The sequence below is a fragment of the Rhopilema esculentum genome, chromosome 10 (assembly GCF_057945365.1).
Source record: "Rhopilema esculentum isolate cy_ngs chromosome 10, ASM5794536v1, whole genome shotgun sequence".
NCBI classification, from domain to species: domain Eukaryota; kingdom Metazoa; phylum Cnidaria; class Scyphozoa; order Rhizostomeae; family Rhizostomatidae; genus Rhopilema; species Rhopilema esculentum.
Window position 1 is genome coordinate 13,104,023 of NC_142824.1, and position 25,582 is coordinate 13,129,604.

Genomic DNA, 25,582 nt, shown 5'->3' on the forward strand with positions numbered 1-25,582 from the left:
CGGTTTTGGTTTCACTTCAGGAATTGATGTTTTTTATGATGTTTTGAATTTTTTTATAATGCTTTGTCCATGTGGCCCGGCCCTCCATTATACATTGCAATTTCTAGGCATTCTTGTCATAAATCTCAAACGGTATGGAGTATGTTAGGGGCCAAAGGCTAATTTTGAAGGGTTTTGCAATTGGAAATTTTTGGGTAATTACCTTCTAGATTGGGCGTGACTGTGATATCATAGTGACGTCATAGTTTTTAATTGCCAGGTCTTTTGAAGGATTATTTTATTGAATATATGTTGCAGATCAAATTGAATTACACCAACTGAAAGATCTCATCGAGGCGATTCGAATGGTGGTATTGGCTTTTCTGTAGCGTAAAGAAATTAGTTTATTATGCAGAATTCTTTTTCAAAACTTCATCGATTGCTTTCACCTATAACTACATCAATGGACAGGGGGCATTCATTTCAATTGATGCGATTAAGGGTCTTTGTTTATATTTTATCTTCAAAATTGTCAAACAACGAATGATGGTCTCTTTTGTTCTGATTGATTGTTTACATAAAGATCAAATATCCTATCCAGACAGCAGGTACTTTTGGAGTTCGAATTCGCATGTGAAATTCGATGCGGCCGTTGATGAAGTTGAGTTGGTCGTGCACAGGCTGTGATAAAATCGGGAGATGGATGCTTATTGCTTATGCGATCATTATTAATCTAATTGCATTTGGTTTGTCACAAGAATTACTTTGTTTCTCAGACTTGGATCGTTTGGAAATCGTTTGGGTTTTTCAAGACCGCATGGTTGGATTATTTGGGCATTGAGTTCGACGCCTTAACTATTTACTAGGAAAATTGGACTCCTTTAACTGTGGATTTTTTGTATACTTGTATGTGGACTTTATCAAGGACATTTATCAATCGGACTGGACTTTTATGGATTGATTAATATAGCTACAGTTGTTTAATGGTATCGCTGATAATTGGATTGTAAATCATTTAATTCCATTGAGATTCATCTCGTGCGAAATGGTTTCTTTTTTTCAAATTCTGGTCTCCCTGTCAGCGGCCCGCGGTTTCGGTCTTTGCTGACGCCATTTCGCTTTTGAAATTGTTTCGAGGAGAAAAGAGAAGAAGTCGGAAGGTATGTTTGTATCACTAATAATTTAATTGTTCTTACTATAAGAAAGCATTATTTTTATTGCTTGAATATGGAATATGAGAAGAAAGTCTTCCTCTGCGCTTATGGAAATTTATTTACTTTGTGTACTTTGTGTATTTTCTAGCGGAGACTTATTTACTTTCTGTCGCTAGTATCCCCTAATACTATTCGTATTGCCGAATTGTAGAACATGACATTAAAAAGATTCGTCCTTTCTAAAATTATAAATTTTTGTCGGTTTTATTCATGAGATTACAGCTGCAAAATTTGCTCCTTTGTTTGAATTATTTGTGACAGCTTTTCTTTGAAACAATAATTCGGCGGCTGTTCACTTTGCACACAGTTTTATGCAGCATTCTAAACAAAAGATAATGTCATTGTAATGATGACAGGATAATTTTTCCTTCACTTTCACCCCAGTTTCTTAGACGCGTCTCATTGTTTCTGCAGATATTTGAGTGACCTTGGCAAACACATTTTTCAATTAAATAATTTTTAGTAAGTTGTCTGCTACACTATTTGTAAATTTTCACTTTCACCCAACCATATTGAACTAAACTGTAGAATTCACTTATCATTGCTATACAATTGGAATGAAGGAGTTAATATTGTGTATTACTACTTTAATGAAACTCTTTAAGCTAATGTCTTTATATCTGAAATTGTAATTATGATATTGTATAATGATTAAATTATTTCATTCTGCTCATTCCTAAAACATAAATGCAAACTCAGAACTTTATACCTTGCTGAACGTAAACATAAATTCATATTTTCATGTTATTTTTATCAACATCATTATGAATTATACCATATTGCCCTCGTTGACATAAGGTTAAAATATGGAATGCCATTTTCAATTCTTTGAGATTGAGACTGCCCTGATTGTGAATTGTTCATATTTGTATAAATTTTAGTTGTAAATTGCTGCAATTCTAATGTTGATCAGAAAATTGTTTGTGCCCTCATTAGTCAATCCTTTTCATAATTCTTTAATTATTGATTTGTTATTGCTGCATACATGTATCTCATACTCTTTCATTGTTTCCATAGGTTTTCATTCTAGTTTATATTTCTTTAAACTATTATTGGTTAATTTTGTTCTATTTATTTGGTGAGTTTCAATTTTATAATTCTTTAATGTTACACTGATTAGCTCATTTCATCATAACCTTTAACAAAACAATGTTATTGTATGGAGATGTTTTTTGACTAGTCTCCCAGTATATAAACTATTTGAACTTGCTACAGCTGTATATTCTAGTCACTGGTATTTAATTTTACAAAATGTGTTCTGTTTTTTTAATAAGCGGCATGAATAGAAAAAGGATATATTGTTTCTTTTGAAATATTTATTATCAATTGCTACCGGTGTTTGAACATTTCATACATAAGGAGTCAACTGCAGAATACTAAATTAGTTCTTGTAAAGTCATAACATTTGGCATTGCTGATTTGCATCATAGTGTTGCTACATTAGGACCACCTTTCAACATAAACTGTACAGATAGAATCATCATTTTCAATTCTTCCAATTTCAAACCATGTTGATTTTTAGTTATTAGAAGTTATCATGATATAATATATTTAATGTTGTAAGGTTGCTTGGAATATAATGTTGACAAGTGAATGATTGATGTCCTCTAACTGTAATTCTTTAATTAAGGTTACCTGTAATTTACTTATTGATACATACATTTCTCTCATACTCTTTCTTTTTTCTATAGGTTTCCATTTCAATTTCCTTAATTTGACTTATATTGGTTGGTTTTCTTCTGTTTATTTGGTAAGTTTTCATTTAATAATTCTTTCATGTTTTACTGTTTGACAACACATTGTTATCATATGGAGAGATTTATTGACTACTCTCACAGTACATTTGAACTTGCTAGAGCTGTATATTCTTGTGGCTGGCATTTTAATTTGACAAAATGTGTTCAGTTTTGTTTTTTTTAATGATGGGCATGAATAGGAAGATAATATGTTACATTCTCTTGAAATATTTATTATCAATTGCTACCAGTGTTTGAACATTTTATACATAAGGAGTCAACTGTTATATATTAAATTAGTTTTTTTAAAGTCATAACATTGGCATGGCTGATTTGCATGATAGTGTTGCTACATTGGGAATATGTTTCTACTACTTGACAAATTCCATCATTGAAATATGAAGATAATTGGAATGATTACCACCTTTCAACGTAAACTGTACAGATAGAATCATCATTTTCAATTCTTCCAATTTCAAACCATATTATTATAATATAATAGATATAATTGTGTCATACTTTTTCATTTTTTCTATAGGTTTTCATTACAGTTTCTTTACTTTGACAAATATTGGTCCATTTGGTTCTCTTTATTTGGTAAGTTTTCATTTTTATAATTCTTTCATGTTTCACTGATTGCCTCATTTCATCTTTGCCTTTGACAACACAATGTTATCATATGGATATATTAAATGATCACTCCCGTGTTATATATATATATACTGTTTGCAGTTGCTATGCCTGAATATTCCAGTGATTGCTTCTTAGTTAAATGGGGAAAATGAATAGGATTACCTGTAGTATGATTCTGTTCTTTCATTTCAAAGAATTAATTATCTAATCATATATATTATTTGTACATACTTAGGCAGTTTATTGTAGTATGTTTGAAGGATGATGGAAATATAGTTAAACTGTGTTGAATAAGTTTTGTTAATATCAGTACCATAATTATTGTTGTAAGTTCCTGCAAGTCCAATACTTATTAGAGAATTGTTGATGCCCTTTAATGCCATAAGCTGACTTTTTCAATTTTAGTAATGATTTGCTTTTGCTACATACATTTTTTCTTATAATCTTCCATTGTTTCGATAGTTGTGGATTCTCAATTGGATTGCCTTTTGTGTCATTTGTTCATTTGTTCTACTAATTTGGTGAGTTTTCACTTTAGAACTGTTCAGCTTTTTCTCAGTGTTTCTTTTATCATGAACTATTCTCACAGTCTAAACTATATTTACTTGCAACACCTCTACATTAATGTTTGTTACATTTTAATTTCACAATATTTGTTTTGTTTTGTGTCTCAATTTAGTCAGGGATATGAATAGGAATAGGATGGATTCAAATCTTTTGAATTTTGAATTATGACTCCACATTACTTATATGAAAGTACATAAGCAATCAACATTGATATATATTTTGATATTTGTCTTTCTTAAATGGAATTTTAGCCTTATTACAGAATAATTTTTAGCAAAGGGTGTTTAGTAGACAATAATTTTTGTATTTGAAATAATTTATTTAATTGAGAGGATACTTGGCCTAATTGAGAGGATATCATTTGCTCATGGTGAATAGAATATTTATTCGAGGCCAGTCTGTAATTATTTTTGAAAGATTTGTAATTCTGTTGTTAAATGCAAATAGTGGAGAACATGACATCTGTTATGCTTTTATTTATGTAATGAATTTATTTTTTATATACCCTTGTCTTATGCTTCTCATTACTTTATAGGTTTTTGTTCTTATTGGATTTGGTCCAACTTTTGGTTATCTGGCTTTCTTTTTATTACACAGTTGGTGAGTTGATATTTAAAAATATTTCAATGTCTTGCTGAGCCTCTCAATTGACTGTTTAAACAGAATATCCTCCAGGAGGTTTTAAGAATGAGTTAGTGCAGTCCATTTGAATCCCCAAATGCTGGAAGATTCAAGCTACTATCCAATACCTGCTATCAAATTGGTTGTTTTTGCTGCTTTCTGTCTATCGAAATACAGGATAAATAGACAACCAAAATTCTACATTATTCTAAAACTTCAGTAGTTGATTCATATTATTAAGTAATTGGTCATACATTACATGTTCCAAGGTGTGTATTTGAAATGATATGGTCATATTTCCCCCCAATTTACCCTTTTGAAATGCATGTAAGTGTTGTATTGGAAGCATGTACACTTAGGGTACAAAAGTATGGAAACGGTCGTTAAAAATGGCGGCTCGCAGTGGCCAAGGGCCTAAGGCGATAAATTTCCGAATAATAATTACTAGGTGAAGGGGCTTGGGGATGATAGTTAATGGCGCGAAAATGCATTCGTCATCTTACAGAGTTTCAGTCGAAAACAGAATTGAACGATTAGTTTGCTGCTTAAAGGAGGAAATTCAGTAAAACATTGAAGCACTGCTTCAAATTGGTTTTCTACAAAGTTTCTAAAGCATTTGTAAATAGTGACAATGAAATGAAGCTTTTTTGAAAAAGGATGTAACGCTTAAGTAAAAATATTGGTAAAGAAACTTCAAGCTTAGCTTCGATGACAAAATTATTACTTAGAATTTTTCTGAATGTTGGTTCAACGTTTCCCCGTATTTTTGTTCTCAAAACAGTTGAATAATCCTCCAAATTTGTTTTTATTCCAAAGCCATTGAAATGACGCATTGTTTTCATGCCGAAGTCACTGGTAACGAAGACCCCTTCACCTAGTAATTTTGTTTCGAAGATTTATCGCCTTGGGCCCTTGGCCACTGTGAGCCGCCATTATTGACTATCGTTTCCATACTTTTGTCCTCTCAGTGTATGTGCTTGGGCTGTCTAAAATGTTCATGAAGTGTTATAAATATATATTTCTGGTCAACATGAGTTGTAACAATCAAACAGCTAGGCACATAATTCTTATGGAAGGTGCTCTGTGTAGTGTAGTGTTACATATGCTGATTCTTGATGCTATCATAATTTTTCAAATTTTATGAACCAGTATGAGTATAACACCTTCTCAACATATGATGCAGCCTTTTATTGTCATTTCAATTCTTTGAGATTAAAATCATATTGCATAGTGCTGGATAAATTTTGTGAATAGAAATCTGTCTTTCTATGTTTTTGCAAACTGACTAAATAATTTGTGACTAGTTAAGACCATTTTGACTGCCTTCCTATTTTGAAATTCATGATATCTTAATACTTTATCCTCTTTATAGCTTTTGGGGTTTTTGAATTTCAACAAATTAGGGGTTTTTTGCTTTCCCTCTTTCTGCTCTTCCTATAAAAGATTTATAGGAAAGGAAATGTAAAAGATATGTTTCATTATTTATATTAACTTTATTATTTTGTGACCATGGATAAAAGGTGTACAATATTTTTTTAATAACTGTAATGATATATGCATCAATTGAACTTGCTTATTAAAATGATACTGTTTAATAGTGTTAAACTGGAAACACGTTTGTACTTAAATTGATCTGGCATTTATATGAAGTGTTTGAAAATGCATACTGCTCTTAACATTCTTTGTTCATATGAAATTGTAGATTCTTTCAATAAGACAGACACTGATCAAGCCATTATTTGTATTGTAGGTTTTGTTGCTTGTGAGTTCACTGGTAGAGGTTTGTTCCTATCATTTTACCAATTTGAGAGATTTCAAATTGGTATCTCTATTTATATTGTTTATTCTATTTTCTGCATTTAAATGTGCAATTGTTAACGTTTTAAATTTGTAGCTCATGTGAACTGAGGTTTCCAAGTTTTATTTCAAGTGACATTGTTCATTCCTTATGATTTATATTGTACACTAATTGGTGCAAAGAACATTGAAGTTTCTCCGTGAGCAGCCAAAACAAAACTCATCTCTATTGACATCACTGAAAGGGGGGTGTTCATGCTGTTTTTTTAATTTAATTCTGGATATATGTTTTGACCCAATCAATATGTCTGATATATTGAAATTCTTTTATAAAAATTTTACTTAGATCGATCAGTAATATTTATCTCTTTTGTTTCAGGAGTTTATTAACCCCCTTTGAAACCCTCTTAAGCTATGGGAAAACCTAAAATTACGTGGACGAATGACATGACCGAAACACTGCTTAGTGTTAGGAAAACCGCCTTAGCTAAGAAAGAAAAAGGTGATGGGCGGGCATTAATGAACATTGTCCTTGAGCACTGGCAGGAATTATTTCCAAATTCTAAGGTTACAGTGAATGCCTTGAAAATCAAGCTGAGTAAGTTAACTAGGGGGGCAGAAGGCAAGGTATCAACAACAACTGAAACCGTCAGCAATAATGATAAGCCCGCCGAAACTAAGCAGGATAAGCAGGAAAATGTCATTGATAATCAATCGTCCACCCCAGTTGTCGAGACTGAGGAACTAGATCCTGAGCAGATAAATCGAAAGCTACGAGCCAGGGCAAAAATATCGAATCCTCGTCCTTTCAGGCATAGCAATAAAGGTAGTACTAAACTATCCGCTAGTATGAAGTTGGACCTTGCTAATTCTTATGAATTAGTAAAAGAGAGGGAGAAAGGGAAGGGGAAGTCAAAGAGGTATTTATTTCAGGAAGCTAGAAAAATTTGGCTTCAATTATACCCTTCTTCTTCAATTTCACTTCCAACGGTAGCAAAGATTTGCAAATCGCCAGTTAAACCTAAGAGGGTTTCCTCTGATCCACCTGATTTAGGCAACAGTGATGGACCGCAATTCTGCAATGTTCCAGATTGTACTGGGAGGCTGAAAGGCATGCGCCAAGCCTCTTCGGAACTGGCAAGTCAGCCAATCTTTAAATACATATGTTACAACTGTGGTCGCCTTATACCATACTCGAAACATCGAAATCATGTCAATTATGTCACCTTTGACCCACTTGGCATAGGCTATGAAACACCTCCCGTACTTGATCTTTATGATACAATAGGTGAGCTAGCCTATCAGAATAACAGGGGAAGGTGGACATCTTGTAGAACCTGCAAGAGTGGGCCTATCGAGTTATACAACGCTGCAGACCCAGGTACAGGTAAGCTGTATGTCCCTGAACCTCTTAGGGACTTGGTATCTCCCTATGAAAAGGGCCAGATATCGTTAGCCGGTATCATATCAAAGATAGTGAAGCCACGTAGTGATAGGTTTAAGGTCTGGGAGCACTTCCAAGGTGACGTTATAACCAGATCGAAATATGACTCCCACTACTACGGTATGTATGGATTCATGGTTAAGCGTGATGAATCTGTAAGTGAAACAAACGTAATTGCCAATGAAGTGCAGTTGCGTATTAAACGTGCTTTAATATGGTTACGTAACAATAATCCACTGTTTCAGTCATTTTATGCTAATTATGACACATTGTATCGTTTTGACCCTGACAAGGTACTACACTTGCACAAGGCTACAGACTTTGCTGCAAATTTCAACAAAACAGTGGACAGTCATATGCACGACGAATCTAGCGGTATTGTTACAAACTTGGATGACTGCGGAATTCCCAATTTCTTGAACGAAGGAGCTGATCAAGCAGGAATACAGCATCCAATTGCCGCTCAAATGAACAAAAGTCTGCACGAACTGAAGCAGCTTACTAGGGTCAACTACTCAGATCCAAAGTTGGAGGCAAAACTGTGGCCACACCTGTTTCCTTTCGGAATTGGGGGCTGGTCGCAGGATACTTGTATGAAAGCTGGAGAATACCTCAAGCATGTGCTTCTGAACAAAGATGCCAGATGGCGAAAGGACCCAAGCTTCTCCTTTCACTGGTATGACAGGCAGATTAAGATGAGGCTTTTCTACATTGCAAAAGCTCGAAAGGCCAAGCGTGTCGACAGAGTAGACGCACTTACTAGCTTACAGCTACACGAGTCAACGTTCTATGACAAACTTGGACAAATTGTTCCAGCGACAATAACTGGTTCAAGAAGTTACTGGAACAGTAAAACGTTGGACCTGCTTGCTTTGAGCAGAAAACTTGGACAACCGACCTTCTTTGTGACTTTGACACAAAACGACAACTGGCCTGAAATACAGAACCATATCATTAATGGTCCAGGTCATGTACAGCCTATGATTGACGTTGACAGTGAGTACGAACTGCGGGATATCCATCCAAGCAGGGAGTATTCAATTGAAACTGTGACTGCATACAGCAATAGGCTTAAGTTGTTCAAGGAGAAGGTTATCAACAACTCTAATGGCCCACTAGGAAAAGTCATCGACTGGTGGGATCGTAAGGAGTTCCAGGCCAGGGGAGCCATTCACAACCATATGGTTGTATGGTGCGAGGAAAAAACAATCCCTGACCACGTGGTTTGTGCTGAAATGCCCAGGGGTAGCGAATTAAACCCTACTGTTAATTCACTAAAGTCTTTTGTTCGACGTCTACAGGTACACAGATGTCGCAAGGACAAGTGCTTCACCACTTCTCATGGCAAGCCCCTCAGGAAATGTAAGTATGGTTTTCCATACCCAGTTCAGGAGGAGGAGAGGTTGAACAATGCTGGCAACAGATTTCTACCTCGTCGTAGATGCCATGAAGACATTTTGGTTGTTCCCTACAATCAGGAAATACTTTACCTGTGGGGAGCACATATGAACATTCAGAAAGTCACAGCATCAGGCTGGGAAATGTACCTGGCCAAGTATGTTGCTAAAAGTGAGCCTTCCTTTCAGCTGGAAGTATCAAAGGATGCCTCTGACACAGAGAAGTATATACGAACCAGGGTGGTAGGTCGATTGGAAGTTGACCATAACAACCTTGGTCATTTTCTATGCTCTTCAAATAGGGAGGTTATTTATCTTCCTACAGACCTTGAACCTGCATACGGCTTTGTCAAGCGTAAGAAGGACCTTCCTTGCAATCCAGACAGTGATGATATTTTTTATTCTAATCTGTTGGATAAGTACATGGAACGCCCTCGACAGCTCGAAAACGTTTTATACGTTGACTGGGCTGAAAAATATTTATTAGACAGATCTAATAATAGTCGTCGTTCTAATTTACAACAGGATGATGACAACTCAGATGAGGAAGACACGTCAGACGTACGTCCGGCAGTCCTCGTTGACCGAATGGGTAGAAGATGGAAACAGCGCAAGGTTGAAGCTGTTGCCCGCTGGAGATTCTACCTTCCAAATGGTGAAAACCAGGAGAACTACTACATGCAGAAACTGGTGTTAAATCTGCCTTTGCGGAAAGAAACGCCTGTCATTTCTCCAAACAACGTGTCAAAAACGTACATGGAAGAATGTGCCATTCGTAACCTGATTGAAGAGCAAGACGACGCCATGACTGCTCTCCAGGATGCCAGGCAAAGAGGGTTCTCACTCGCTCGTCTGCGCAAGATGGCACAATCCTTACGGGACATGGACTGGATCGGTGAAGACGAATTCAATACGTTCATTGATGAGGTAACAACTGCCCATCGAGCCGATGCAGTCGAAGATGAAGAAGAAGTCACTGATGCTGACTTCAATCCAGATCATGCAGATCTAGGTAACCTTAGGGTCAATGACAATCGCATTGACCTGCCAGAATTTGAGCAGACTCTGTCACCTTCACAGAGGCTTGCTTATGATTATATTACACAGTTTCTCTCGACAGGTAAACAACTGTTGACTGCCATTGTGGGAGAAGCTGGTACTGGCAAGTCATACCTTCTCAAGGGTATAATGGAACATGCTACCAGTGTGCTTCATCTGAATGCTAGGAAGCTGGCAACAACAGGTGCAGCAGCCTACCTTATTGGAGGAGAAACGGTGCATCACTTCTTTAAAATGAACATTGAAGCAAAAAGCCGTTTGGAGACAGGTACAATTGAGTATGAACTTGTCTCAAACACCAATGTACTAATCATTGATGAATTTTCTCTCTTAGAATTGACGCCGTTTTTGGTGATCGACAAGATTCTAAGAGATATGGCACCGACCATCAATCAACAGCATATGCCATTTGGAGGAAAGCACATCATTTTGATGGGTGATCCTGCACAACTTCCAGCCATTGAGCGTGACATATTTGATTCTTTCTTGTGGAGGAAATTCAGTATTGTGATGCTCAAGGATATAAAGCGTCAAGATGATGAGACGTTTCAACATATGCTATCCACTATACGTCTTGGTAAGACAAATAGTGAAATTGATGACATTCTTAGATCTAAAGTTGTTTCAATTGATGATATTGATGCTATTGATCTAAGTAATGCAGCCATTATTTGTTCCTTTAGAAGGGAGCGAAACCATTGGAATAGTATCTTTCTAGACAAGCTTGATACAGAACCTTTTACATTTGATGCTACTGATTCAGATGTAACAGGCAATCCTCTTTCAGAAGCTGTTAGAAAAAAGATACGCTCTTATCACAAAGAACGACTCGAGGACACCCTTGCTCTAAAGGTAGGTGCGAGAGTTGTTCTCACCAAGAATATAGATGTTGAACACGGTTGGTTGAATGGTACAATCGCCAACGTTGTAAGTATTCGACAAAACTATATTACTATTGAAAATGTCAAAACTGGCAGGAAGACTGTGGTGACCAGGATGAAGCAGAGTCTTTCATTCCCTGGATCCGCAGTTCAGTATGTACGTACTCAATTCCCCTTGCTTCTAGGATGGGCATTGACCGTTCACAAAGTTCAGGGTATGACGCTTGAGAAGGCATACATATTGCTGAACAAGAACTTCTTTGCCAGCGGCCAGGCGTACGTTGCTCTGTCAAGAGTCAAGTCGCTAGACAACCTTCACTTGCTCGACTACGATCCAGGTGCAGTGCTTCTTAAACCGTTCTACAGGGACCTGTTGGAGTGGATGAAGCAAAAGGATGAAATACGGGTTGATCGGGATGGCGACAGTTCAGTGGAGCCAGAATACCCTATGCGACCCCCTGAATCTCCTAAAGACAAAAAGAATTCCAAGAGGCCTTGGAAAAAGATGGACAGACATCCGCCAGTGCCACCTAAAAAACCGAGAACCTGTAATGCAGGTCAGAAGGAGCCGGCGGAGCAGTCTACTTCAAGCAGACCACCATCTAAGACGAAGAAGTCCAAAAAAGGCAATGAGGGTACAAGGGAGCGGCAAATATCTGAGATATTTGGCGACCACCACAACCTTCAAGCTCTTTGGAATGCTATAAACTTTCCTTTACATGCATCAGTAGACACGTATTTACAATACAGTGCTCAGTTTGATGCAATCATTGATATACTGCGTGGCATTGATGTACTAATGTATATTGATCTCCCTTACAGACCGATTGACTACCAGCAACAAGTACTACTCCACCCTGTGCTTCAAGGGTACTTGCGAGCAGTGAAGACAGTCGGTGATGGAAGCTGCCTGTTTTATTCCATCTGGAAGCAGCTGTTCCCTCATCGCGAAACAATTGACATTGCGAAGTTCATGAGACAGATAACGTTGTACCACGTTTACAAGAATGAGCAACATTTCAGACAGCTGCAACATCAATTCGGCTTTGAACGCACATACCAGGAATATGTGAACGAAATCAAAGGGCTGCATGAGTATTGTGGTGATTTTGCACTGCTTGCTCTCGCCGACTTGCTCAACCGGCCCATATATTATTACCAGTCTTTTCTAATGAGAGGCACACAAATTTATCACTTTGACGATGCGAGTTTCGAAGAATTAGTTGACAATTTCAACATACATTCTCACGGAACGATGCAACATTGGCTTTATCCTCCGTTAAGGGATGCCTATGAGGGGCGCACGCCGTTGACTATCTTATTTAGTCATGCTCATTTCACAGCATTACTAAAGGCAGAGCCACATGAGGATCTGGTTCCCACAACCAATATGTTCAACATTGAACAAGTCTTGGGAGCTGCACCGCATTGATGTGCGACATTTAAAAAGGTGGGCACGCGTCCACTCGTCAATCATTGGAAATTGTGGTGTTCACTTGTGTCACCACCCCCTTTTCCTTAATCTGATTGACGATCAGTGAGTCCACTTTTATTAAAATTCTGCTGCTAAGGTTAGGTGAAGATCTATTTTTATATCCTTTTCTCGATTTTTTTTCGATATTTTGATCCTTTTGATTTCATCAAATTTTCAACTATAATTAACACTAATAGGTATATTTTCTTATCGTAGATCAAATATACTGAACCAAAACCACGATGAAAAAGGTATGATGATACTCTGGGTTGTCGAATAGAATCCCTATCTTAGGTTTTTTTGTTGAGATATATTGCATGATTGGACCTTTTCAAATTTGCATGATTGGTTTGATTCATTTTGAGTTCAACTATTCATAATGGATTTATTGACAAATTCCTTTTGATCGAGAATTCGCTCATCTAAAAGCTGTTTATTTATTTCGGCCTAATAAATGGAGGGCTCGAAATGTCATTTTAACATACAGTATAGAATTTATGAGATTTAAAAGGCGGGTCCAACTTCGAAAGGATGAAAAGCTAAACATGTATATTTTTATTGGCAAATCTCATAATCTGCAACTTTTCACTTGACACCCGGCCCCCGAATTAATTCCTTTAGTGCCGCCCCTGCCAATTGTATTCGACTTCCAGGAGTATCTTTTTTATTCTTTTTTATAATCTTTAAGCAGTTCATTGTTATATTATCTATGTTATATGTTTATTGGAGAGAATGATATTACAGGCAATCGACAGATAGAAAGCAATTGATGTCATAATCTACTTTTCCAAACATAAGCAGTTTATATAATTTAAGAATTGATTACTTTAGAGGTAAATGGTCTATGAAATAAATCTTATTTTCGCTAGTCACTTGATGAACTTTATCCCTTCAGTGATTGACTAACGACTTATTGCTCTTAAATATCTGTCGATTGCCTATTACTACCACCTTATCCCCATGAAATCCACAACTTTAAGCAAGGTGCTGTTTTTGTATAGCATCCAAACTTGATACAATTTATAGGTATTTATTGTACTTCAATCTATTATGTTACTATATTGTATAAATTTTTCAAATGGGCGTTCAAATAGGTTTTACTAAAACAAAATGCATTTGGCTTCATGTAATGACACACCTTTTATAAATATAATTATTGTTATTCTTAATTCTGTTATGCTGCTTTTAACTTTTCTGACAAATTTATATTTAAAAAAGGAATGAAATTGTATATATTTTTAACTGTAGAGCTTATAAAAATTTAATAAATCAAATTGAGTTACACTTTCATATGAAACAGAAAATTATAATGTAAGTTGTTTTATAAAACATACTTGAACTTATGAAAAACTATGAAAATTATCCATGATATATTGTGACTAAAGTGATGATGAACTCAGCTGAACACATAAAAGAAGAGACAATACTGGGCTGGGTCTTTGAATAGTCAATCCTAGAACAGAGAGTGAAATGAAGTGTCAGCATGCCTTAAGTAGCAAAACTGGCTGGAGAACTTGTGCTGAAAGACCTGAAGCTATGTATCATGACTTTCTGTATTTTGTTGCCGTCGTGAAATCGAGCAACTAATGATAGAGCATCCTTTATTGGCAGTATCGGCGAGTTACTGTCAAGTCATTCATAATTATAAACATTGGATGGTATTGATATCAACAAGCTATTCATCATTTTATAAAATTGAAAGAACAGAGAAACTATGAAAGATGTGCACTCAGCTGTCACTGCGGTAAGGGCAATCAAAGACGACGTTCTACATATGATACGGCGTTGTATGTAGAATGATATGGTCAGGCCCTATAATTCCTCTGCATTCTATTTGCTTAAATTGTGACTGTGTCATTTTGCAGGCGAAAGGTACCAATACGTACGTAACTGTGGATTGCATGCTGGAAAGAGATATTGCATGATGAATTTTGAGATAACAACTAACTATGAAACTTGTCTACAGTTATGATTGTTTTTGCAGTTTTGCAGTACTGTTTACCCAGTGGGCGTAACAAGCTTACCACTTCTTACCACTCTCTCTATTCATGGCTCTGTGCGGGGGAACAAGCAGGAGAACTTCGGAAAAATCTGGAAGAAGTGATGACTAAAAGTAGAAAATGTTTATGATAATACAAAGTTAATACGACTGGTTTGTTTCAATGATTCATAGCTTTTATACTTTATTTATTATATACAACTGTCTTTTTCATTGATGAACTTTATTTTATCTTGAAATCCATTGACATTGTTTCAGAAGCACCGCATCATCGCGTTTGGATGATTTTTCACCTTAGTTTTCAATTTTTTCCAATGATATTTTCTTCATACTTGCTTAACAATGAATTGTTTTCAATATTGATCTCTTCAATCATTTCGGCAACTATGTATTCATTCATGACTGCACTTTATATGTTACTATCAGTTACGCTTCGGCATGTTTCTCGATGTTGCCTATGGAAATATGTCGTCCTTTTCTGCTGGAGAATTGCACACTTAAAAATTAGTTTCATTACTTTCCGATGAATTTATCCAAAATTTACATTGATTGAAAAACTTTTCGATTCGGCAATCGCAACCTCCAGAAAAAAGGAATACTCAAACGACGGATGCCCCTTGACGTGGTGTTTGGGCTTTTCAACCAATGCATCCGGCAACATCTACCTTTAATATGCCAATATATTTTTGACATGAATTTTTTATACCTTTCTTTAGAAACAACAGTTGGGGTACAGATTCGTGTAAAGTCGTGTCTTGTGATGGTAAGATATTACATTTTTTTCTTAATGAATCTTAATCATTTTCAATCGCAAGTTTTCAACAAAAATGTTTCGGGGGCAGGGGTCGCAGTATATTTTGATTGACTATAATTCTTTCTGTTTGACTCTTTAACATTTAATCTTATAATATAGAAAAAGTCTGAGCCATATAAGGTGGCAACGTCTTACTATTAGGATTTTTTCATCGGGTTTTAATTATTTTTTAAGTTGGGTGTGGTCTTTTCGGCAAAATGACGTCACATCTTAAGCCACTGTATGTTTTTATGTGCGTCTAGTTGGTATAGATGTAAAGAGGTTATTAATCTGCTTTTTATTCTCTAGATGTTCCTGGACTTTTCTGCAAACAATATTGTTCTGTTGGTAAGTTTTTCTCTAAATTTAAAATAATTTATCGCTAAACCTCAAAATTGAAATGTTTTCGAGGACAAGGGCTTCAATGTCCTTGATCCGTGTGGCCAGGCTGGCTATATTGTTGCTCGAATCAAAGGATTCTTTCAATGTTGTGCTCAATTGCTTTCCTTTGTTGTTAAAACAATAGTTGTAATCTTTTCCGTTCAATAAACGTGTTAACACAATATCAGTTACCAATATCATTGCCAGACAGCAGGTAGTTTTGGAGTTCGAAATTGCAATTGGAATTCGATGCGACCGTTGCAGAGCTACAATCCTTGCCAAAAGTCTTGGTACACCAAGCTAAAATTTCGCATAAATTCAGTAGCATCCCCCTCTCCCCCTTGAAACAATGTTGAATAACAACAGTTTCAAAGCTTGAAATTCGTCCAATGTCAGTTTATCAGCTAGGGTAAGTAATAGTCTTTTCAGCCAACATTGTTTTTGGGGGGAGGGGGGATATATCTGTATCTTACAGCCGGAAACCTTTATTTCTTCAAAATCTTTCATTGGTCACAGGGTGTTCCAAGGACTTTTGTCAAGGATTGTCTGACAAATATTTTTGAAGCAGTGCATTTGAGATCAAGCAATTAGTTCCAATCTGAGGTTTTCCATGCCGCTGATTTCAGTGGTGGTGTTTTTTTTTCAATATCTAGTCCACTTCATAACATAATTGTCTATCTACTCTAAAAATATTGGTTTCATACGTAAAATAAAGCAAAATTAGAAATTATTTGTATTCTGAAAATTTGTTGCATCTACCTAAAGAAGGGAGGTCACTTTTTGAAACCGAGGCCAATTTGGTTGACGGTTGAGGGAGTAAAAGTTGAAATTCTTTAATTATGATTACATATGTCTTCAGATAGTCAAAATGGCTAACTCCAGTAGCAACGCAGATCCTCAAAAAATTGGGGGCAGAGACGTAAGAAAAGTTTATCTGATAACATACAGTAGCGCTAACACTGAAGTTTATGATAGAGAAAAATTCTCTGATATGATCGTGAAATGTTTTGAGGCAGTAACGACAGCAAAAATTTCCCAATGGGCATGTTGCATGGAGCAGCACAAAGTAAACGGCTACCATTTCCACATGTGCATTTTGTTGGACAAATTACAGAGATGGCTAAAAGTGAAAAATTATGTCCAACAAAAGTATGGTATTGTCATTAATTTTTCTGGTCACACAGGCTATCATACAGCATTCAATTATGTTGTCAAGGAGGATAGTAGTTTCATTACCAGCAGCAATCACCCTGAAACTGTTTCTTCTCCAAAAACGAGCAAGGCAACAAGGAAAAAAGCTGCAAAAAACCCTTCAAAGGAAAAGAAGCTGAAGTCAAAGCGTCTTTCAAACTTTGATGTCGCCAATATTATAGTTGAAAATAAGCTGCGATCGCGTTTAGATGTTCTTGTTCGGGCTAAGTCCAGTTTTGAAAAGGGTGACAGAAGGTTGTACGAGTTTGTCCTGAACAGAGGCGATAAAAAGCTGAATGATCTTCTGGACACCGTATGGGAGTTGGAGACTGCCAAGGAGAAGCAAGAAAGGGCTTCTATGTCTAGAATAGACATCCTTAAGGAGCAGCTTAGCGTTGGGTGCACCTGTGAAGGCCAGTGGCTCGAGTGTGCTCTCCAAATCCTTGACAAAAATTGCATCGATAGGTCTGTGTTTGCAAATGCCATTGTCAAACTGCTTGTTATGGGTCGTGGCAAGGGCCGTAATATTTACATTACTGGCCCCGCCAACTGTGGCAAGACTTTCATCTTAGACCCCCTTAGAGTGGTGTACGATAGCTTTCTGTCCCCAGCTACTTGCTCGTATGCATGGCTTGGAGTTGAGAACAAGTAGGTTATATTCCTCAACGATTTTCGTTGGTCTCCCGTTATACTTCCTTGGGCTGACATGCTGCTGTTGCTTGAAGGCCATGTGGTACATTTTGCTGCACCCAAAACCAACTACAGCAAGGACATCGAGTTCACGAGGGACACTCCAGTGTTTGCTACTGCCAAGGCCCCCATCTCCTTTATCAAAGGCTCGGTAATGGATGATCGTGAAACAGAAATGATGTCTGTTCGCTGGCGCATATTTACGTTCAGGCATCAGTTTTCTTTGGAAGAGCAGAAGACAGTCTCCCCATGTGGCCATTGTTTTGCAAAAATGCTCTTGGAATAACAATGATTTCCAGACGCTCCTTCCTAGAGAAGCTGCCCCGTACAAAGCGAAATGGTACTCGGGCAGCCAAACGACAACGGTTTACCATTGCATTTCCCCCTTGAATTTCTTGTTTATATGACAGTTTTAAAATAATTCCCCGAAAAAAGTGGTACACTATGATGTACATTCTAAAGACAAAAAAAAACCATTCTCGCGTTTGCCTATTCGAGTGTAATTGAAAGAAATCACCACGGTTTACCATTTTCCATCTAAGAACAGGAACAGTTAAGATTCATTTTTTTCAAAAATGGTAAACCGTGAACATTTTTGGCTAAATCTCAAAATTTATCAATCCAGTTTCGTAGAAACTTATCAGCCTTGTGGTACGTTGTAATGTACCTCCTTTGCGGAAACTACCGAAATATACCTGCAACCTGTTATTTTTTATAAGCTTTTTTAAAATGGTAAACCGTGATGGTAAACCGTGGCCAAGAGCATTTTTCCAATCCAATTCAACTCTATCACTTTTTATTACGTAAGCAATGGACGTTATCCAGAACTTTGAACAACAATACTAATTAGTCAGTTATAAAGGGCTTTTTGAAAATTTTTGCTGATAAACAATAAGCAATAAATTCAGATGAACTGCTAGTATGAGTATTTTAAAATAATCTTCAAACACGCAGCTTACGGAGGAGCTGCCAAACACTACAGAGAAACAAATCCATAGAGAACAAAAGCAATTTCAAAGCTGCAGTTCAAATTTTATGATACATAAGTTAGAAACTTTCATACAAAAAAACACTTTTAAGTTTTTTTGAATTAGTATTTAGTTCTATATCCATCATTTATGGCTAGAGTGCTCAAACGATCATGCATGCTTCGAATAGTTCTATCTATAACAGTTACATCAAAGTCACTAAATGCCTGCAAAACTCTTCCTTTAAAAGTCTGAAAGTCCTCTTTCACGATTTTTCCTCTCAACGCCTCCTGTCGCAAATTACATTTTATAATATTAAATAAATTTTCAATAGGATTCAAGTCCGGTGATCTTGCTGGTATCTCAACAAGTTCAGCACCCACTTCTTCTAAAGCATCGCTTGCCAATTTGCTCCTTTGACTGGGGTCATTGTCCATAACGAATAACAGTTTTTCCTTCTTTTTCATCGCTGCACATTCTCTGAGAGTGCTGTCCAATGTCTCATGCACAAATTTTGCGAACCACCGGGCGTTCATCTTCTCGTACTCCTCCGCAACAACAACCCCTGCCGAATAGGAAACACCAACCAACAAATGTAGTGTACGCCCTCCAGGCAAGTTCTTCGATCCTTTACTTGTAAACACAAGGCCCTCTTTTTTTGTTCTCCACACTCGTCCCCTTGGGCACAAAGCGTCGTTATACGGATTTTGTTTGTGATGGAATGAAACTCCGTCCAGATACATCAAAACATCGTCCGTCCAAAAATTTCTGTCATGTTTCTTTAAAGCATCCCTGGCATATGATACTCTCTTCCTCCTATCCTTAGCTGACAGTATACCCTTCTTTCTAGGATTCAGAAACCTATATCCAGCATCATGCAGAGCTCTTACCAAAGTCCTGTAGCTAACATGTGTGATCTGGCATTCCTTTGCTACATCCATCACTCTGACGTTTCCATTTGTTTCTCGCATCTTCTTGAAAGTCCTAAGAAACCTTGCCTTGTCTCTTTTGCTCATCAGTGGTGGTCTACCTGTCCTCTTATTCTCTTGTTTAGTTGAAGGCCCCTCCTTACAAATACGGACCACACTTGAAACAGAAATCTTGCAATGTTCCGCTATTTTTCGAAACGACAAAGACCTTCCCTTTCGCAAGTAGCAAGCCAACGCTCTCTCTCTGTCGCTAATTTTGCTATGAAACACCATGTTTGTTAAAGAGCAACTCAACAACTGCTTTTGATACTATAGTCAATTTCGTTTTTATTTCTTAGCTTATCGTTTAATTATACAACACCGACACAGTGAGAAACAGGAAGGTTTCCGCCATTGACATTCCAAAAATTCTATCTTGGAGACATTTTCACACGTACATGTGCTTTGAACAGCAATTGCAATACTTAATTTTCCTGTTTTTCATCTTTTGTTTTTTCCCTTGCAAGTCTGGTGAATTTTCAATATCTAATTTCGAAAAAAACAGAGCAGAATTTGAAGAATTCAAGTAAACAAGTGAATAATAATCATAATATCTCTAAAATTCGAAAAATAGCTAAATTAGGCCAATTCCATTTTAAATATCAAATTTTTTTCGACGCCAATGAAATCAGCGCTACCAAGAACCCCTACCCCCATAACATTGATTTTCATGCAACTAACGGTTTAAAAAAAAGCGCTCAGACAATCCTTGCCAAAAGTCTTGGTACACCAAGCTAAAATTTCGCATAAATTCAGTAGCATCCCCCTCTCCCCCTTGAAACAATGTTGAATAACAACAGTTTCAAAGCTTGAAATTCGTCCAATGTCAGTTTATCAGCTAGGGTAAGTAATAGTCTTTTCAGCCAACATTGTTTTTGGGGGGAGGGGGGATATATCTGTATCTTACAGCCGGAAACCTTTATTTCTTCAAAATCTTTCATTGGTCACAGGGTGTTCCAAGGACTTTTGTCAAGGATTGTACATGGTTGTTAGGAGGTTTTCGGACTGCAGCAGATAAATTGTTTTCTTATCTTGATTCATACAAAGGAAATGATTGTAGTTGACACACAGAACAATGAGATAGTTCTTTATAACATCTAAACCGACCGTTTGTTTGATGGGATTTCATTTCATTACCAGTTATGTACGGATCGCAACAAGACGGCGTGGTTTGTTTTTTGGCTGCGAGTTCATCGGCTCTACATTCAACCGACTGACCGGCTTCGTATCTATGGGGGGAAATACTTGGAAGATGAACAAATTGATGTAAGTTTATCCTTTTTGTTTGCTTAACACATTTAAACATTTTGTAAGTAGTAGAAGCAATTGTTTGCTTTCAAGATCGGTCACCCCCTGACCCTCCTGTCTGTTGATTGCCTTTTCACGCTTGCTAATCAGTTAAACATGCTTGCTCTACTTTCAAGGGGGCCGTTCAGTTTTAATTATATAATTATTCAGATTTCAGTTTTCTCTTTAGTAATATTTCCTACTTATCAACACATAGAGTAGAGAATTCCTCTTTAGTTATTAAAGGATAAAAGCTTTTTGGCTAATTAGGAGGGTGGTTTTATTCAGTTTCATGTAATTGAAATATTTCACAAATTTAGAATGAATTTTTTCTGAACAAAAACATACACTTATGATCTTCCTATTCCTAATACATATATAAGAATTTGCCCATAGAAATAACATGTATATATTGTGGATTGGAAATATTTTCAGATTTCTGTTGGCTCTTTAGTAATATTTCCTACATATCAACACATAGAGCAGATAATTTCTCTATAGTTATTAAAGGATAAAAGATTTTGGGTTAATTAATTGCCATTTTTTAAGTATATTCATTTTTCAATGAGAGCTTTGTGTTTATGAAACTTATATTTTCTTATTCTTAGGTGTTCCTGAGTCTGTCTACCTAAATGCCTTCAAGAATTAGTTGTCATTTGGGCCATGATTTTATGCAGTTTTGAACATTGTACTGATCAAGGACATACATATTCTACCATTGGCTGATTTTATCCATGCAAATGACTTTTATTGTCAGTTGGACAGAATATTTGATTTCAGTTTAATTTCGAGTAATGTTTCGATACATGTTGACATTTATACTCTGATACGTATTTCAATACATATTTAAGTGAATTTGTTCATGATTTTCCACTGAGAAAGAAAAACTTAAATAATTTTCTTGGGTCTGGCTATTCTTTCATTTTGGCTGATTTTATCTATGGAAATGACTTTTATTGTCAGTTGGCCAGAAAATTTGATTTCAATTCAGTTTTGAGTATTGTTTTATTGATACATATTCATACATAGTAGAAGAATTTGTCCACATTGATATTCTGATATGTATTTCAATACAAATTTAAGTGAATTTGTTCATGATTTTCAACTGAAAGAGACAAACTATAATTATTTTCTTGGAACTTATTCTTTCAATTTGGACATTGCAGTGATGTGGCAAACATTGATAATATAACTATCAATATTTTAAGATTGTAGGATATTTCATATTTCCCTTAATGATTATTAATAAAGGTTTACTACAAAAACTGTTTCAGGGGCAGGGGCAGCAGTACTGTCATTCACTACAATTTTGTTTGTATGACTTTTGAACATTTATTTATATATTATAGAAACAGTCTGAGCCAGATTAGGTGGGGCAACATCTCATTGTTAGAGTTTTTGATAGGGACGTCAAGACAAATCGATTGGTGGTATTGGTTATGAGGTATCACCTAGTAATGATGTCACTATGACCGGCTGAAGTTTTGGCACTTTTCAGTACTGTGTCCTATATAGCCACTTTAAAGTTCCTATACAGTATATAGTATATACAGTATATAGTGCATTTGTTATAGGATTTTCATATACATTTAGGCCCATTTGCTTCTTTGTTTACTTTAGCTCACTTTAATAGGCAAATAGCAGGTATTTTTATGATTGGAAACAAACGGAAGTAAATTTCGATCCTTCTGCCTACTATCTGGAGTAAGAGGGTACATTTCCTACAGGGTTTTCCTATACATTTAGGCCCATTTGTTTACATTAGGCCCATTTTACAGGCAGATAGCGGGTTCTTCTAGGGTTCTCATTGCAAGGGGGCATTCATTAATCCTACTTCCTGATTGGGGTAGGGGTGCACATTGGTTGTTGGAGGGGTGAATGAGGGGTAGGGGTGGGGGGAGGGGCTAATAGGGAGGGGGGAGAGGACTTTTTGGGAATAAAATAAACACTCTCTGATACACGGTTTATAATAGGGTCCACTTCTCTTGTGACAGCACAAAGACAGTTGCGGGTTCACACCACTCCCCCCACCCCCTTTTTTATACCCTAGGGAGGTTTTTCGAGTAGTAGGGAGTGGTGTGTTGATTTTCTTAGGAGTGAATATTCAACGGCGCTACTTGCCCCCTCTGTCCCTCCTGCCTCTCCAGGGTATTAACTTGACTAGAAGTCAGTACAGTATACTCTTGCTTGTGGCACATCACTAAGTACCTTTACTATGTCAATTAATGCTTCTATTATGCTAAAAATTCTCTTTCTTTTCTAAAAATTCTCTTCTATTATGTATCTTTCTTTACGAGCTTACTTCAATCAAAGTACTTTTGGCCACTTTCAAATCTGGTCGTTCTGAAAACATGCTACATGCAGCCCTCATATATTGACGTGTACGCTGATCACCTCGGTAAGAGTTGGTATAGCCAGAGAAAATGTAATAAATAGGCTGCTTCTTGCTAATTATAGAGTCTGTTCGTCCTAAATTTCAAAAGATGTCTGGTTTTCTTTGCAGATTTTCTAAGCCTTCTTTCTTCAGTTTTTCTACCTACCCCCACCCCCGCTCTGCCTTTCATCGTGAGCTTTCACAGTTTATTACTGACACAAATATTGCCGGAAAACTAAATCTTTAAATAAATCGTCTTGCTTTTCTAAAGGAACTTTTTGAATAGGAATTTTTCCTCTATCGTTACCCAATGTTTCAAACATAAGGGTAAAAAAATAATACTTAACAACTTGTTGAGGGAAAATTGTGCTGTGCTTCTTGCAGTCAAATTCGGCCCAATTAAAGCGTTTTTATAGTCATCACAAAAGTTAACTGCGATTTGCTGGTTCGATCAATTAATGGACCTTTTAAACCTGCCCTTGCATGTGTACTGGGAGGTTTTATGACGATTGGAAAAGAAAATAATCAAACAATGTTTGATGGCATGTTGAGCTATTCAAGTTGATATCGAATATTTTGCTGCAATAGGCACCAAAGTCTCCTTGGCAAAGAATAATAATGAAACTAAATACCATAATATTGCTGATTTGAATGCGGCCAAGATCGTATTTGCCACGGCTAGGTGTAGACGGGCAAATAGGTTTTGACAAGAAGCACAAAATTGACAGCCATGTTGGCCTAATATTTTGAAGGTCACGTGTGTTTTGGCGCCTAACTGCAAGTGCTTTAAAGGTTCGTACGGAAGGTAGGCTGTTTTGAATTTGAATCTTTGTGAAGGTCGCACACCATTTTATTGTTGGAGCACTAGTTCGAAAGTGATATGGATTCGTCTGCTACATCACCAAAGAAAGCGAAGAAGACAGCAGCGCCCAAGAAGCCTGCCGCACATCCTGCGTATAAGGACATGATCGCGGAAGCAATCAGAATTCTGAAGGAGCGAAATGGGTCATCGCGACAGAAAATTGCCAAGTATTTACAATCTAATTACAAAGGTCTCGGTGATGAGAGCGCTCTGAAGAGAAACCTGAAAGCCTCCTTGAAAAAACTGGTCGCTTCTGGCTCTCTCATCCAAACGAAAGGGGTAGGGGCTTCAGGTTCGTTCAAGCTGCCTGCCGCTGCCAAGAAGCCTGCAGCAGTGAAAAAGCCAGCAGCAGCAAAGAAGGTTGCGAAAAAGCCAGCAGCGGCGAAAAAGGCTACTGCTAAGAAGGCTGCAACTTCAGTCAAGAAAAGCCCTGCAAAAAAGAAGGCCTCGACACCAAAGAAAGCCAGCGGAGCCAATAAGTCACCAAAGAAGCCCAAGGCCAAAGTGGCAAAGAAGCCTAAAGTAGCTGCTGGTAAGAAGGCATCAGCTGCTGGTAAGAGCAAACCCAAAAAGGCTGCCAGCAAAAAGACAGCAAAGTCACCGGCTGGGAAGAAAGTAAAGGCTGCAAAGTCGAAGAAGTAGATGGCATCAGTGGAGGAGGGCCATGATTCCCACTTACCACCTGGTTTACCATATAAACAAACAGCTTTTTTAAAAGCTACCAAAAAGTCGGTCATCGGTTCTTGATTAGCCTTGACGGCTGCATTGATATCATGAAATTAAATGTAGAGTTTTCAAGGCTGGTGGGCCCACAGTCACCTGCATTTGTCACTTTTTTCTTTATGATGTACCTTCATCAAAATGATTTACAAAATAGGTAGCAGGATTTATCATTTCAGCTAAAGTTATGTGCATAGTAAACTATTTTGAAAGCACAATTGCCACTGTACACTATCATAAAATTAGCAGAAGATACACATTTTTTCTGCAAAGTCTGGAGCAACTCATATTTTTACAGTATTATTAGTAGCTTTTAAGAATGCCAATTGTAATAACAATTGCCAGTTTACATCCAAAGAAATTTCAAGACTAGTTTGACAGTATAGGTCCTTGATGTGCTATGTGACTATGATCAGCATAAAAAAGAATAAAGACAACACATGAATATATCAAATATTTTTGGTGATGAAGTATGCAAGCTTCAATATTTACAAAGTAGATCTAAGGATTCATCATCTCATTATTAGTAAATTATATTGAGAACAAA

General features: G+C 36.8%; 2 protein-coding genes across 17 annotated transcripts; both read left to right on the plus strand.

Moving 5' to 3' along the window:
• The first annotated feature begins 550 nt into the window (after window positions 1-550).
• Window positions 551-21,893, plus strand: LOC135685854 (uncharacterized). 16 transcript variants are annotated; one of them, XM_089110493.1, is made up of 9 exons: window positions 552-2,943; window positions 3,468-3,526; window positions 4,025-4,083; window positions 4,665-4,729; window positions 6,501-10,400; window positions 15,518-15,564; window positions 15,904-15,942; window positions 20,933-21,058; window positions 21,688-21,893. In XM_089110493.1, exons 5-9 carry the CDS (start codon window positions 6,962-6,964, stop codon window positions 21,709-21,711), a joined length of 3,675 nt encoding a protein of 1,224 aa, XP_088966619.1. In that variant the 5' UTR covers window positions 552-2,943; window positions 3,468-3,526; window positions 4,025-4,083; window positions 4,665-4,729; window positions 6,501-6,961; the 3' UTR covers window positions 21,712-21,893. The 16 variants fall into 16 exon arrangements, with proteins under 16 accessions (XP_088966616.1, XP_088966618.1, XP_088966615.1 ...); XM_089110484.1 differs by lacking the exons at window positions 15,518-15,564; window positions 15,904-15,942; window positions 20,933-21,058; window positions 21,688-21,893 and having other exon boundaries at window positions 552-1,139; window positions 1,608-1,655; window positions 2,211-2,271; window positions 2,885-2,943; window positions 6,501-15,144; XM_089110490.1 differs by lacking the exons at window positions 15,518-15,564; window positions 15,904-15,942; window positions 20,933-21,058; window positions 21,688-21,893 and adding exons at window positions 11,235-11,299; window positions 12,151-12,289 and having other exon boundaries at window positions 551-2,943; window positions 6,501-11,024.
• A 2,359-nt stretch (window positions 21,894-24,252) lies between these two features.
• On the plus strand, window positions 24,253-24,972 carry LOC148959328 (uncharacterized). Its single transcript, XM_089110670.1, has one exon. The coding sequence runs from the start codon at window positions 24,334-24,336 to the stop codon at window positions 24,955-24,957; it is 624 nt and encodes a 207-aa protein (XP_088966796.1). The 5' UTR covers window positions 24,253-24,333; the 3' UTR covers window positions 24,958-24,972.
• The last annotated feature ends 610 nt before the right edge of the window (window positions 24,973-25,582 follow it).